This window comes from Pleurodeles waltl, chromosome 9 (assembly GCF_031143425.1).
Source record: "Pleurodeles waltl isolate 20211129_DDA chromosome 9, aPleWal1.hap1.20221129, whole genome shotgun sequence".
NCBI classification, from domain to species: Eukaryota; Metazoa; Chordata; class Amphibia; order Caudata; family Salamandridae; genus Pleurodeles; species Pleurodeles waltl.
This window is the reverse complement of record NC_090448.1, coordinates 912,830,161-912,847,077: the sequence shown is the minus strand read 5'-3', so window position 1 is coordinate 912,847,077 and position 16,917 is coordinate 912,830,161. Positions and strand designations below refer to the sequence as shown.

Here is a 16,917-nt window from a genome sequence, read left to right as displayed (position 1 = left end):
AACCACCTGGGAAAGAATCATATGGCCCCATAATGTCTATGCCTAATTTAACCCATGGACCATTAGGACATTCTATAGCCATGAGAGGAGAGGTGGACACTGTCAGATGTCCGTCTGCTGACTTATAAATCACACAGCTCTCCACTGCCTCATCAACTTAGGGGGTCCTTACGACCTCGGCGGTCTTTTTGCAAGACCGCCTGAGGGACCGCTGAGTGGAAGACCGCCTGTGCAGGTGATTTGCTGCTCGGCGTATTATGACTGTTGGCTGCTCTCTGTCGTTATTCCAACGGAGAGCCGCCAACAGCCATACTTGCGGGCGGCGGGGAAGTGAAAGTTGCTCCACCTCCACCGCCACGCCAACAGAACACCGCCCAGCGAATCACGTCCTGTGATTCACCGTGGCGGTGTTCTGTTGGCGGTGTGGTGTCGACGGAGCTGCCCCCATGGCTACCGTCCCCTCCCGGAGGATCGACGGACCAGGTAAGTCGATCGTCCGTTAGGGGAGGGGGGTGGAGGGGTGTTGTGTGTTGTGTGCGTGCATGGGGGTGTGCGTCTGTGTATGTAGAGGGTGTGTGTATGCTTGCGGGGGTGTTGTGTGTATGGGAATGAGTGCGTGTATGGCTGTGGGTATGTCTGTATGGATGTGTGCGTGTATGTTTGAATGTGGGTGTGCGTGTCTGACTGTGTGTGTGGATGTAGCCATGTATGTTGGGGTGTGTGTGTTGGTGGTGCCTGCATGCGTGTCTGGTGTGTGTGAGTAATGTTATGTTGGGGTTCGGGGTGGGGAGGGGGGCCCTGCCACCTTTGGGGGGTGGCAGGGGTGGTGGGGGGGTAGGGGAGGGAGTCGGGTGGGGGGTGGGGGAGACCCCTATCAGTGCCAGGGAAGGAATTCCCTGGCACTGATAGTGCTTACCGCCATGGATTTCATGGCGGTTGAAACTGCTGGAAATCCACGGCGGTAAGCCGGGTCCAAATACCGCCGGCAGTATACTGACGGCCGCCGGGCTGGAGACCCAGGTCTTTAGCCCGGCGGTTGTCTCCGCCCTGGCGGGGCGGGACAGAGAACCGGCGGTTGACCATGGCGGTAACCGCCATGGTCATAATTCACCAAGGTAAGACCGCCAGCCTGTTGGCGGTCTTACCGCCGGTTCTCCGCCATCCGCCAGGGTAATGACTCCCCTAGTGTCCATTCATGGTCACCAAAATGACTCACAAATCCGTCTTTTAGTTAGAGACACCCCCAGATGACCCTCATGAGCATTGGCAATAATGTTTCTTCTTGTGGTAATAGGAGGAATTAACTTATCTGATCTTAAAACAGGGCCATTCTCAACAGAGTCCTCATCACTGACTTTTCAATATGGCTGTACTAACAGTGAAAGAATGTTCTCCCCGGGCCAACCTCTTTTGACCATGTCTGTTATTTGCTGCAAAACTTGATCTCCTGACATGGCTTCCCTCCAGTCCTCCTCCTAACATACCTTAAGTTCAGGAATTTCAAGAGAAGCCATTAGGCGATCTTCAAAGTCTTCCTCTAATAAATCAGACAGTTTCACATCACCATCAACTTCCTCTTCACTTTTACACAGAAAAGGGGAAAGAAAATTTGCCCTACCATTCCTTTCACCAGGAATGTGTGTGATCTCAAAATGATATTGCATGCATTTGGAGGATAGCTATAATATACCTGGAGAGCAAACCTGACTACCTCCTCAAAATGTTTACCAGAGGTTAGTGATCGGTTTGCAGTCTGAAATGCCTTCACAGTACATAGGTGAATAATTTCTCAATTGCCCAGAAACATGCAAGCAACTCTCTATACAGAGCATTGTTATTCTGCCTCCCTAAGCACTGTTGAAGAAAAGGCTACCATAATTTCCTTGTTTACATCAACCTGTGTAAGCGTGGATCCAAGACCTACCTGGCTGGCATCAATAGTAATACAAAATGACAACCTTGGGTCAGAAGGTTTAAGAGCTTCACTTTGATCTGTTGGAATGCCGTATCACACTTGTCACACCAAACAAATTGGTCCCTTTCTTTAAAAGGTCACTAATGGGTCTCACTTTGGAAGCAAAACGAGGGATAAAGCGTGAATAAAATTCACACATTCCTAAAAATGATTTGATGCCTGCCCTGCCAGTGGAAGGTGTAACTCCAACTGTGGATTCAACTAAAACCTGTCTGGGACTCAGACAATCCTTAGAGATAACATGTCCCAAATATTCCACCTCACTACACAGAAATGTACGTAAAACAACTCCATGGATTTCAAAAATACCCAACACACATTCCAGAATAGTATTATGTTCTTCAACATTTTAAGCAAATATTAACACATCATCCTGTAAAGCCAGGTTACCTTCAACATCCTTCGGAAGATTATACTTGACACTTTGAAACACATAGGCCATAGAAGCTAGTCCAAAAGGCATCCTGCAGTATTGGAAAATGCCAATATGAGGAATAAAGGCCATCAAATGTCTCAAAGACGAATGTAGTTCTACTTGGTAGTATGTGCTAGCAAGGTCAAGTTTAGAAAAAATAGTGGCACCTGCAATACACACAGATAAATCAGACATTTTGGGCAGCGGATGGGCATCCACCCAAATTACTTTGTTGAGTGATCTAAGATCCACACAAACTCACAATTGGCCATACCGTTTACATGCCACAACGAGTGCAGAAAGCCAAAGAGAGGATTCAGCTGGCTTAATGATCCCCTTTTCACACAGGCTTCTTAGTTCTTTTTCTAGATCATTTCTGACACTGAAAGGGACACCCCTCAGTTTGTGTTTAACTGGAATCGCCCCTTCCTGTACCCTGATTTTGTGCTTGAATCCTTTGATTTTTCCTAGCTCTTCTCCAAAAACAGTAGAAAACCTTTGTTCCACTCACATGCCATATCCTCACAATCAATCACCATAACTTGTTATTTGGCCCCTGGTCTGAGGATCATTCCAAACAACCCTTGATGGAATCAGCCTAGTATATTTAGACTTTCAACTGCCACATACATTTTCCCTTAATCTCCCTCCCTTTGAATTTCAGAACCCCCTCAAAATAGCCTAATAACGCTATTCTCTATTCCTCGTATGAGACCTGAGAACAGTCAGGTGGATGTAACGACCTATCACCCCACATTTAGGTGTATAGAGAATAAGTGATCGTGGTGAATATGGCTCCTGAATCAATTAGGAGATTGAGTACTTTGTCTCCAACACAAATGCCAGCCACAGGATCTACACACTTTGATAGATCACTCATTACAGGTTATTTTCCTTCATCACCAGTAGCTAGAATAAGATCTTGCGTTCCCAAACCATCATCATCAGAGTCAGGATCAGAACACCTACGGAAGCAACTGACATTTTAGAGTTCTTCCTCTTAGAAAAAACTGTTGCAAAGTGACTGATTTGTTTTTTATTTCATTTATTTATTTTTACATATTACATTCATGGCAGGACACTTACCACCCTTTTTGTGTGGAGGATTCCCACACCTAAAGCAAAACTTTGTATTCAGCGGAGGAACATTTTCATCTTTTATATTTTTTCGGGCAAAATTATTTTTAACACAGTTTATTTTCTGGCAAGATTTCAATACTTTCACCACATTCACAGTTTTCACAGGCTTATCATCCAGTTCTTTAGCTTAAATTTGTGAAATCTCAATACTTCAGCCATTTTGATACTCTCAACAAGTGATGGATTATTTAATGACAGATGTTTCTGTCTAATTTGTCTTTGCAGTGACACACAAACTGATAGCTAATTAGCTGATCAGTGAAATTCTCAAATTGGCATTCAGCAATTAGTGTGCGCAGCACAGAAATATAAACCTCGGCATCCTCTTCAGCACTTTGTTTATATTTTTTTAAAAAAAATCCTGCAATATCATTAGACGGCTGCTTGTCAAAACGCAGTTTGAAGTTTTTTTCTACAGCCTCAGAACATTCGCCATTGCCTTCAATACCATCCTGTGGCAACTCAGGTAGGTGTTTATAAACTGATCTACATTCAAAGCCTAATGAATGTAATAATAAACATTTGTTCCTCTCAGCCCTAAACCTGGGTAATCCTACGCCTCCTAAGTAGTTCTCAAAAGCATCAAACCACACCCTACACTTATCTTGTGGTTCACCTGGTGTTTCTAAAGATGAGAGAGGAGGAGCGACTAATTGCATTTTGAAATTTTACACCAAAGACTACTGTGGATAAATAAGAACCTAACACTGGACTATGTATGTAACCCCAGCTGAACCACCGCTTGGAACATTGTACCTATGCACCATGAACACTTGAGATAGAAATTATTGTAATAGTGTTGCATAATCATGAAGTAAATGGCAGGAAATACATTTTTCAAATAGTTCTCATATGTAAATCCTTGGTAATCAATAAAGGTGTGTGCATCACCGGAAAGAATACAAACAAAACTACAAAGTTCTCCTCACCACTGTGTGGTTTATAAGCCCATCATTAAATTAAAAAAAACTAAAGGTGTATGCAATATAATAAGGTGTGTGTATCACAGATGTAAAAACGCAATGGTTTTAGACTCCTGTGTTGCTTGAAATGGTGTGTGTATCACTAATGCGCAGACCATACGCATTCAGTACTTCTATTGGGCAAGGGAAAGAAGCCCAATAGTTTGTCATACAAGGTAAATACCCCTAGATAGATGCCTTACGTTGATACAGGAACCACAGAACCACAGAACCACGTTGACTCAAGGAAACACAGCGTGTACGATAATCAAAAAACAGAGAGTTAACACTGATGACTAGTAAAAGAGGTGAGCATATCACCGTGAGTGTACGCACATTTTGGATCCAGTAGCAATAAATGTGTGTATGCCATTGTACTGACAACCAGGTATTGAACGTAAATTATAGTTCGACTCCCCCTTACTTCTGTATTCGCCCAAAATAGATTGCAAAATATCTGTCAGCAGCACCGGTCGCAGTGTGCGGTATCGGCATTGCACGACATGCCCCTACTTTTTATGAAAAAACAACCGTCCCAAGGCAGTAAATTCCAGTAATGCAAATGCTTCAGCAGAAGTTTCATTCAGGGAGTGTCCTGTGCTGTGAAACCACTGGAGTGGCAGACACCTTAACAATAAACAGGCCTTCTTGCCAGGATGCCTCTTGCCTAAAGAAATGCAAATGCACACAGCTGTCTAATCTGCAAATATAAAGGGGTTCAGGAGCCCTGTGCTGGTATAATCGATCGAATCACATGAAACTTTGTGATGACAATTATTTATTGTTTTCCAATTGTAGTGCAAGGGAGTTACCAGCCAAGCTGTGAAGTGCACGCTTCTCATGTCTGTTAAATAAAAATAAATCATTACATACAGTCTGGGTGTTACCAAAACCTATATTTGTAAGCACCATTTTATCTGAAACCTTTTTAGGTTGCCTGTAAGCGTTTGACCTGGTGTATACTTAAGTATACTTATACTGTGGGCTTAAAGCGATCTCATTTGTTGGTTGCAGTGTCCTTGAAAAATTCTTGCTCGCTAGTGGTCAGTCCTGCCCTTTTCTCACTCCTTTTTCTGTTTCAGAGCAGTGACCAACTACTGTATTATTCCACTTTGGTTTCTTTATCTGTTGCTGTGGTGGACTTTTTTTGTTATTTCTTTGGTGTTCCCCTGTCACTGCAAGGTGTTTTAGGCTGGTAGCTGCCTGCGTTTTATTGCACACATGTGGCTGACATTTTGTTAGAAATAGGGTCTTTGGTTGGCAGTCAGGTAACTCCCTGTCCACGCAAGGACCCTCTCTCTAGTCAGGGTAAGTCACACACAATCCAAGTTATCCTATACCCACCCTCTGGTAGCAAAACAATATAGATTCAATAAGTATACGTTGAGATATCACTGTAAAAATGATATAAAGTGCCTTTAGTCTTTAAAAAGCAACTAGTGTCTCTTACAAGCACAAAGTACCTGGTTATGAGCACCTTCACTTCCTCAATGGGAAAGCATACTTTTTTCTTCCTTTTTGTCGAAAAAGATATCTGTCAGTTTCTATGGTAAAAACGCTATATAATACTTGTGTGAATACCCACACAGTTCTGAGTTTGTTAGTGTTCAAAATAGTGTCATTGCCCACCCACTGTACCCAAAGAATGGAGTAGGGACTTTCAACACTTACAGTTTCCAAATGGTGAGCTCCCCATGCAAAATCTTCCCTCTGACCAGTCTACGTATGAATCTGGCTCAAACCACCAGTGTTCTAGAGTATGGGCTGAGGATAAAAAAAATTGCTGAGCATTTTTACGAATTTTAGAGGGGAAATTAGATAGCTTAGGACCAGAAGAGGGGGAACATGTTAAGAAATTTGGTTTCTGTAGGAGAGCAATTCATATCACACTTCAGCTGTTTTTAAGCACAGTAGATAACATTTTGTTATTCTGCTCAATTTAATGGTACTTAATTTACTAATGGTAGAAGGATGAGTTGGTTTTGTTGATGTTCGAAATTGTGGCCTACATTTCACAGCTGATGTAACAAGCATGTATTTAACTCACTGAGCTGTCTTGTACATTGGCAGTGTAACTTTCAAGCAGTAAAGAGGTCAATGGTGGTAGAAATGGTTAGGGCATAAAGGTAAGGATCTTTGAGGTACATCAACAGTCCGGTAGAACCGTTTATAGCAAAGCAAGTAAGGTTCTCTAGGGAGTAACTGTTCAAGGTTTAAACATTAGTAGCCCGTTTTTTAGGTCGAACGCGCAAGCGCTTTGACTTGTTGTAATCTCTCTGTGGGCTTTTAACCACGCATACCACACACCCAGCACTATCACTCGTTCATAGGCTTGCCTTTTAAATCATTGCCTTTAAAAAAATCATTTGTTATCATTGGTAGATGCTTTACTTTTGTCCCTCCTTGAGGCAGTTTGGTTACCGCCTTGGAGATCGACTCTATTACATGGATAATTAATTGCACGATTACTGATATGTTTGACTGCAAACAAACTTTTTTTTCTGTTTGTGTCTCTCCTTCGCGCTCACTCTCACGGCGGCCGTGGCACTTTGAATCAGCTCGCCTGTGTCAACTGTTTTACTTTTGTTTTCAATTTATGTTGCAAGAAAAATCCAATTAGCAATTTGTAATGCTAATAGCTGTAACTCGAGCAAATGCGAGACCCATTCCATTGCAAATGCTAGTTTCCCATTTGGTAGCAGTTTGTCTTTTATATTGCGTGTAATGATTTGTAGGTTCTTAGGGCTTTCTGTCGCAGGCTGGGCCCTCGTAGCACTAACAATACACAAGCCACACTACTCCATTGCACCAACCAAGATTTTATTCTGTGGCTTTCTGGAAACACACAGGCGTCTCAGTGCATTAACTGAGAGGTTTCATCAGGCACAATAGTACACTTATCACTGATTAACTTCACTTTTTAAATTAATTTTTCATTGAATCCTTGAGTTATTTTATATGTAGCTACCTGAAGGAGAATATATATATATTTTTTTTAGTCGCACCTTTGACCCCGCAGTTCCCCGCTGGTCAGCAGCAAACAAAATTATAGCTGGAGCAGGTGTGACCTACAAAACAGACATTTCGTAGAAGAACGGATGTGAATATAAAAATATTTTAGAAAAGCAGGCTTTATGATAAATGTCCACACGGTGGCGTACTTCCACCACGGTCGCATTGCATGCACAGCAATATGAAAGCTTCACATGATGGGGCACATTCACCACTCACCGCAGTAAGCAAAGGCACGTACAAAGGACACAGGACACACTCCGACAGTAGCAGGAAACGACAGGAAACGCTTTGGTGGCACAGACCACAAAGGAGGGAGATTTTCCTCAGAGCTTTAGCGAAAAAGCAGAAAGCAGGCACTGAAGACCTCTCACCCCTGAGATGTGAAATAAATAGCAGACTACAACGCTGTGATCAGAGGTACAGAACACAGGCGCCCTTTGAAAACCGAGGTAGCCGATGGCGTTCGACCTGTAGCTCAAGTCGATTACTTTTGTGATGACTGAGGCGTGTCACAATTGAAATAAATCAAGTTTATTTAAATACATAGGGCTATAAGGTTGTGGGAAACAAACACACAGTAGCTCTTCCTCGCCCCATGCTTCCCAGCCGTCTCCACACTGACTGTCGCCCGCCATTCTCCCACCACATTCCAACTTCGAATATTAAACAGCTTTGAACTATAACACTAAAACAGACATAGGCTACTAGTATAATTGTCGTACAACAAAGATGTCCACATTGGGAAATCAAATGCAAGAAATGGTGTCTGCTAGTCCTTGCAAGCCACTGTCCTTGCAGCTGAAGCCATGCACAGAGGGTTCCAAATTGAGACCCTCTATGTCATATTCATAAGGTGGGTCATTTTGCAACCCTCTTTAAAGGAACATTTTATGATTCTACCTATTAGTACATAGGTTGCATAACAAAAAATAAAGGCTGGTCGCAAAATGTTGATGCGAAATTGGCAGCCACAACCTGTGGCCTGTGTAGGTTTATCAGGCCCTGAAATATTTTGTGTTGCATTCAGCTGTCTTGGAGAGCATTTACATGCAAAACCGAGCTAGTGTGATGGAAATAGTCCCATTGTGAACGACCTTGTTCAACAATAATAGAGAAACACGTTGACAGTGAATAGCAATCTATGTACCGGCCAAAGGTTAAGCAACTTGAACAAGGTGAGCATTCACCTTGTCTGAATATTGGGTAAACGAGACTTCAAGGGATTCATAGTGGCAACAAAAATGCTCTCTTCCTATTTGATCCAGTTTGCAGAACCACGCGTTTCTATCGTTTTGAATTCATATGTCCCCCTGTTTCTCTTTGTTTTTAAGTTTCCATTAAGTACTATTTTTTTTTTGCTCTCTCATTTTACCATCTGCTGTGGATTGCCAATACCACAATCAACACGGGCAAAGGCTTTTTCAAAGGATAACATAACGTGCATTTGTAAAGAGCATAGCCATCCTGCAGATTATTTTGAAACTTAAATAACATGTTTATTGTTATCCAACTTAGTGATGCTCATTTTATGTTCCTTGGAATGATGGAAGGCTAAGTGGGCCCTATGTGAGTTGAACTCGTGGTCATAAGGTCAAACAGAGATCCACAGATGCATTAATCCACTGGGACACCAGGCCTGATGCTGTCACTTCACATTTATTTTCCTGTAAAGGCCCAGCGCAGTTATCACCTACTCACCTGTGTCTCTACCATCTAAGCGTTTATTACCAACCAGTTTTGAACGTTTATGGAAAAATAACCACACTCTTTCGTGTATGCTACTGAAGACCAGTTTCATACAATGCAAAGGGTGCCACGTTTCATTTTCACAGCTGTCCCTCATAAGCCTTTTGTGTGCTAGGTGAGTAATTTCCATTTTAGGCATATCTGTATATTCTGCACGTGAATCTAGACAAGGACAAGAGGTCAGTCAGTGTCAGAGGTGGGACAGGTACCACAACAGGCCTTGGTCTTCAGGTCAGCCAAGGCTCAGCAATAGTATCTGGTCTAGTGGAGGTCAAACCCATTGCCTACTGGAAATGGTGTAATGGTCACTACCACTACTGTCGGCTATCGCCGGTACCTGAAATAGGGATCCTGTAGGGTACTGCTGAAACACTTTCTCCTGAAATGTTTGCGATTCCACAGAGAAAAAAGAAGCAATAGAACAACAATCACAGAGTTCCGTTCAAAAACCTTAAAATTCACCACATTGTTTTCAGAAGCTTATAGGCCCTGTGTCCTCCTTTTCCATGTGGCTCTTCTGACTTGTTTTAAACGAAGAGCCCTACTACACCATCTCACTCTGCATTGGGGCCAACAGTGTGAGCCACCGCTATAGAAGGTTGCCCTTCTGTAAGAGATTTTCTAATTCTCTGTTCAGGGATCTGTCCCCTCTGATTACACTAACAACTTACTACTCTTATTTTGATAAAATACTAATGGACTATGGCCAGTTCAAGAAATTACAATCAATGTAAATTAGCTGGAGTTGAATACAAAATATCTGACCTTGAACATGTTTCTACTCCTTCATCGAGAAGATTTCTTCTTTTGATGGTCAACACACTGACCATGTTCATTTTGAACAAGCAAAAGAGGACATTTCCTGTGTTGGTTTCCTCTGTAACTGTGGGACCGGGTCCATTGAAGCAGGATACTCCCACAAAGTGGCGTAACAAAACTTAAGGGGGCCTTCCTGCAAAGTACCTGGAGGGGCTTCCTCCCCCCTGGACCCAGTCAGAAGCATGCTGCCCGTGCACAGTGTACTGTGTTGAGGGGGACCCCTGGAGCTCACACCTCATTTCCCCCATTCCCTCCCTCCTCACTCCCTGCAGCGCGGGGGCTCCGGGGGCCTCTGTTACACCACAGCCTTTCACAAAGAGTGAGACAAGAACGTTTCTGCAATCCTTTGCACCTTACCAATAACTGATGAATTTCTCGATTCTCTATATGCCACACTTTGCCCACTCAGTCAGTCACACTTCAACAAGTAGGACTTTCTTCAAACACATCAGTGTATGACAATGTACATCCATCACTGCCCAGTATCTGGGAGCAGAAATGGATCATCTGTGGAACTGGCATCCAGATTAGTCTGGGAAATTCCTTTGTGCATTTCTACACACTCCACTTATGCCCTGGGCTCTGCAGAGGTTCAAACACCCCATCAACCTGGAAATGTTCCTAACTACCCCTTACTTTTCGATGTGGTTTTTCTGTTCATTAGCAACTTTTTGCAGCTTTCTCAGATTTCAGGTCTTGTAGTTGTGCAAGGCGGACATAGGCCCTCATTACGACCCTGGCGGTTGATGGAGAAGTGGCAGTTTTACCGCCAACAAGCTGGCGGTAAAAAATTTGGAATTATGACTGCCACTTCTCAGATCAGACCGCCAGGGCGGAGACGACTGCTGGGCTGGAGACATGGGTCTCACCGCCATGGATTTCATGGGGTTGGGAACCGCCATCAAATCCATGGCGGTGAGCACTATCAGTGCCAGGGAAAATCTTGGCACTGATAGGGGTCTCCCCCACCCGAGTCCTTCCCAGACACCCCCTGCCCCCGGCCACCCCCCAAAGGTGGCCGGACCCCCCATCCCACCCCAACATCACATTACTGATTCACACCCGACACACACGCAGGCACCACCAACACACATACCCGCACACACACCAACAAACATGCCAACAGCCACACACACAGTCATACACACACACCCACAGTCAGACATACACGCACACATCCATACAGACATACATAGTCAGCCACGCACACATTTCAAAACACACAACACCCCGCATACATACACGCATTCACACACCTCCTCTACATACTCACACATATACCCCCATGCACACACACAACACCCCACCCCCCTCACCTAACGGACGATCAACTTACCTGGTCCGTTGATCCTCCGGGAGGGGACAGGATCCATGGGGGCTGCTCCGCCGCCATCACCCCGTCAACAGAACACCGCCACGCCGAATCATAGAACGTGATTCCGTGGGCGGTGTTCTGTTGACGTGGCGGTGGAGGTGGAGCAACCTCCACTTCCCTGCCGACTGCCAGTATGGCTGCACTGGTGGTCTTCAGCACGGCGGTCCCTCGGTGGTCTTGTAAAAAGACCGCCGAGGTTGTAATGACCCCCTTAGTGTCCCTACGTCCTTATCATTACAAAGCAAGAGTCTATTTGGTATAAAACTACCTTATGTTCATTTAAATCTTCAACTGTCCAGTAGAACTCCATTAGGTATCAGTATAATATGCAATTAGTTTTTGTTTGCCAATGCGTCCAACTGAACATTTTACACTCCTTGCTAGATGGCGTTTTACATTTTATGACGCATCTAACAAACTTATGAAGCCTTGTAGAATGATTGAAACATTATCTCTCGACATTCACTGCCAATCTCAGTAGACCTGAAGAACTCATCATGTTAAGCAGTTAAATGCACATTGGCAGACTACTTCATTTGCACCGTCACATCAAATACTTTGCTTCACTTTGTGACACTAACCTATCCCTTGCCTCTTTAAAACTTTACAGATCTTCCAAAAATATTGTCTTGTGTCATTGCCATCCTTACATGGCAAATGCTCTTCTTGGTAGCTACTAACTCAGCAGAAGAGAACTCTGTCGTTACAAGTTCTGTGTTTGCTTTTCCATAAGGAGACATTTTCCCAAAAAGGGTACTCTCTTTTAATCCAAAGCTTTTATTAGAATTTCATCTCTTCAGGCCTCCCAACCAATACTTACCTCGTTGTTTCTCCACCGAGGAAACCCTGTGCTACCGTAATGCTTCCAAGTCCCTTAACATATGCTTGAAATGAATGCCTGCTCTTATAAAGTAAATATTTCTTAACACCTGGTTGTGGGAGTCAGTTTACAAAGGAGATGTATGACCATCCCCTCAGACATTTCAAGGTGGGCGTTTTGAGGGTCTTTCTTTCTCCCACCATGTTTTCTTCTTGAAAACTGCGGTCTCTGGGTGATTATCTCTGTTCTAGTATACTTGAGACCACAAAAGAGAATGATTATTCGCATCATAATGGGCAGTCAGCCAGAAGGGATCCCATAAGGGACACCTTCAGTTGTTACGCCTGTTCTCGCTTGCTTCCTGCATTGAGAGCAGGCGTTTCAATTTTGTGTGGATAGGCTCGCTGGACGTTCACATACATATTCCAAATCAGCTTTGTTGTGAAGGATGAGGAGCCCAATTGCTGATAATCCTCTGCATACTAGAACACTCGCCAATGTTTTCACTAAAGGGGGAACAGTACAGCAATAATTTTTGTCAGCGCTCCAGGTATAGTTTTTTTCTAGAGGGTAAAGCAGGGCTGCCATTCTGTTGTAGGTGGAGTTGAGCTTGGTGCTAAATACTCAAAGGTTCTTGAGCCTGAGCTTCCAGTTTGAGAAACAACTACTATTACCACATCCAATTGGATTAGTTCTGTCGATCTTGAAAGGATGAAACTCTGAGTTTGTCGTTCAAGCGCGTGAACTTGTGTGTGCGGTTTGTACACGCGTCAGTGAGATAAACCACTGTGCTGTCATACTAGCACTCTGGCATGAAAATGAGTTAGAGCTACGCAGCCGACAGCCCCCACTCCTGCCTTTCACAAAATCTGTCCCACCTTCTGCCGTCCTGTGAATTCCAATCAGTCACATGCATGATAAAGCACACACATCCCTGCAGTGGGCAAGTTACCCAACCTCCCCGACTGACTTAACCGGGACTGGGTGCGTAAAACACATTTACACACACATATGTGGTAGACACCAACCGTTCAAGAGGATCTACTGAGATGGAACCTTGACTTGCAGATTGCACAGTAATCTTCAGCGTGTGCCCTTTTCACTGAGGTGGGATCCGCAATGTAATGCTTTCAGAACCGAGACATTATTGCAGGGCGCTGCTTAGTGCAAATCTCTTTGGTTTCCGTTACACTCGATGCATCGTCACTCAAGGATGTTACATTGTCTAGGATGTTCTGTGCAGGTAAATGCTTGAAGCTTTGTCCGGTATATTCCGTCCCCGCCTACCCAGTACTTTAAGACAGTGAAGCGCCACTCGCACGATATTAGTCACGGTGGGAGTGCAGGACAGTGGTGCAAAGGGCATGGAAAATATCCTGCATAGTGTGTCCGCTACTTCGCCTTTGCTCTCCCTCCATCAGATCTCCCGCCCAGCCACCTCTCTAGAACCATCTGCAGTACTACGACTGTACACGATAGAACAAAAGCATTGGCAAAGATAACTGGTCTGATGTTGGCTGCCGGTCAGATTCGTTGTCTGGGCTTCTTTTGGTGGTTAGTTTGTTTTGTAATAGTTTTTGCGGAGAGCTTTTAGTAACTTGCCAGTGTATAGAGACATTGGCTAAAAGCAAAAAAATATATATTTTGCTCACAAAAAAATCACAAATTGACACAGTAGACCCACGGACTGAACGGAACTAATTTGGGTGCGGATGTGAGCAGAATTCTGTCACTCACATTGAAGTGTGAGGACCTATTGTCTCAGGATGCTTGTTTCCGGTCCAGGGAGGACCTGGCTTGGCAGTTAGGGCTTGACTGTTCCCAAGGAGGAGAGGGTCAAGACTGATTTGCATATGGCTGGGTCCAACCTGGGGTTGCATGGTGAGCAAAAGATCGATGGATTGAACCCAGATCTGTGACTGGGGTTGAGTGCTTGAAAAGTTTCAACACTCCATCCATCAACCTTTTGTATTGCTAAAGTTGCCCTAAGTGGGAAGGGTATGCCCAGACATGGGTCCCTTGCTCACTGTGCCACTGGATTCAAGCTAACCTGGCTGACGAAGTGTAATACCCTGAAACCTGTCCCAGGATGCTTGTTTCCAGTCCAGAGAGGACCTGGCTTGGCAGTTCGGGCTTGACTGTTCCCAAGTGGAACAGGGTCAAGACTGATTTGCATATGGCTGGGTCCAACCTGGGGTGGCATGGTGAGCAAAAGAACGATAGATGATCTGTGACTGGGGGTGAGTGGTTGAAAAGTTTCAAACCTCCATCCATCATCCTTTTGTGTGCTAAAGTGACCCTTTGTCACATCCTGTATGCTGTAATGGGTGGAAGTAAAATGTGAAAGACAGAACAAACCAATGTATAAACGCAAGACCTAAAAAAGATTTGTGAAGTGCGCTGGTGTGGTTGGTGGCGTATGGGCCTCCATAGGCAATTTTTGCTAAGTGATAACACTTTTAGCAGATGCCTTTCTTGTCCTGCTTATGGTGTATGCACTATGGTGTATGCACTTTCCAATGCACCAAAATCTACGTGTAATGAATGCAGTTGTGATACATACTTATATTTTGCCTAAGGGCCTGTCTCTTTCCGCCAACCAACATGTCTTGCAGTTTGGATTTTCGTCCTTAAAAGTGTATACCTTTTTCATTAACTTATTGATAATGAAATGAGTTAAGAGTGATAGCTCCATAATATTCACCCTGTATTACAGATTACTTGGTGTGGATAAACTGTTTGCCTATGCTATCCATGAATGGCTTAGCGACATCAAGAAAAGCCAGCTGCCAGGAATTCTGGGAGGAGTTGGACCGATGCACTCACTCGTACAGTTAGGTGAGTTACTAGCCTGCTAAATGCTTTGTATGTTTGTGTTTCTGTTTCTATATCTTGAAAGTAGTTACAGCATGGTAACATTCTCTCAGTTGTCTTACAGACTTTTCAAACTTTAGATCATTTTAGATCTGATAAAAAACATCTAGTTGCAGATTCCTTACCTTAGAATTTTCCCCAGGCGTCAGAGTGGATCCGGAGATTTTTCTTGAGCAGTACTCCGTGCACAATTAGGTGGCGTTGATCGGCTCCATGTCCGTGGTCCATGCTGGATATGACGTTGCAGGTCCTATTGCGGTGCCACCCCGGTGCGCTGACATAAATTATTTTCTTTCCGAGTCAGCCTAGCGCTGATTTGAAAAAGAGTTGCTCCTCAGTTGCTTTTTGACTGATCTTTTTTGACTTTTTGTTGAAGATTTTTGAGTCTTGACACTCCTGGTGCGTCGAGGATGTCTTCGCAAAAGACCAGGTTCAAGCCCTTCTAATCCTGTTTTTGGACGATGTCGTAACAGATCCGTGCCACCACATCCGTTCCTCTCCTGACACCGTGCTGCACACGCTGCCCAATCTCAAGGATGTGGGATCCACCATCCTCGTGGATCAGGGAGCCAGCGGTCTGGCCAGTCCACTGCCCCTCCCCCCTCTGCAGCTGCCTCAAAACCTTCCTCATCTGACGATTCCCCACAAGGGACCAGTCGAAGGCAGGATTCGCCATGACCTGCTCCGCTGCCCGTTTGTGATGTCAGGCGGTGGGTTTTGCAGATAGTCCGAAGGGGCTACTTCCTCCCCTTCGAGACTACCCCTCGATCCATGTCACCATCCTACGATCGGATGAAGGAGGATCACTTAGCACTTTTCCAGAGGAGGGTACAGCTCTCTTGCCCAAGGGAGCCATAGAGAGGGTCCCTGTACCAGAAGTAGGTCGTGGTTGTTATTCCTGCTACTTTCTGGTGCCCAAAAAGGACAAGGGTCTCCGCCCTATCCTAGACCTTCAGTCCCTCAAGATCTTCCTTAAGAAGGAGAAGCTCAAGTTGCCTTCTCTGGTTCAGGTTCTATCTGCCCTGGACCCAGGAGACTCTATGGTAGCCTTGGACTTGCAGGACGCTTACTTTCACATTCCCATTCTGCCTGCCCACAAACGTTACTTGCGGTTCATGGTAGGCCACAAGCACCTCCTGTTCACTGTGCTCCCCTTTGGGCCTTACCAGTGCGATGGTGACCTCCAGACTACGGCGGACCTCCTGCATTCACTGGGGCTCACTTTAGAAGTGCTGAAGTCACACCTGATTCCCTTTCATCAGAGCTGTTATGAACACAGTGCAGTATCAGGCTTATTCTCCCAAGCGGCGAGGCCTCGATACTCAGGCTTGATACCGATGTTTCAGCCTCTGTCCTGGATTTTAGTGAGAATGACTCTGAGGCTGCTGGGTCTCATAGCCTCCTGCATCCTGCTGGTGACACATGTCAGATATCATATGTGGGCTCTGAAGTGGGACCTGAAGTTCCAGTGTGCGCAGCATCAGGAGAATCTCTCCGACATGATCCAGATTTCTGAGGGAACTGTGGGAGACCTGCAGTGGTGGCTAACAAACCGCGATTGGGTCAGAGGCAGATCCCTCTCCCTTCCCCAACCAGATCTGACAGTAATGACAGATGTGTCACTCCTGGGTTGGGGTGGCCACCTGGGAGAGGCGGAGATCAGAGGCATCTAGTCTCCGGCGGAGTCTGGACTCCACATCAACTTCCTGGGGCTCCGAGCGATCAGACTAGCATTGAAAGAATTTCTTCCCTCTCTCAAAGGGAAGGTAGTGCAGG

The 16,917-nt window shown here is 44.8% G+C and overlaps 1 protein-coding gene across 2 annotated transcripts in view; it reads left to right on the top strand.

Moving 5' to 3' along the window:
- ATG2B (autophagy related 2B) overlaps nt 1–16,917 on the top strand; it is an 860,766-nt gene that overhangs the window by 742,324 nt on the left and 101,525 nt on the right. For both annotated transcript variants that reach the window (XM_069208269.1, XM_069208268.1), the window contains exon 39: nt 14,984–15,105. In XM_069208269.1, coding sequence (XP_069064370.1) covers nt 14,984–15,105 — 122 coding nt within the window. The remainder of the gene's footprint in view (nt 1–14,983; nt 15,106–16,917) is intronic.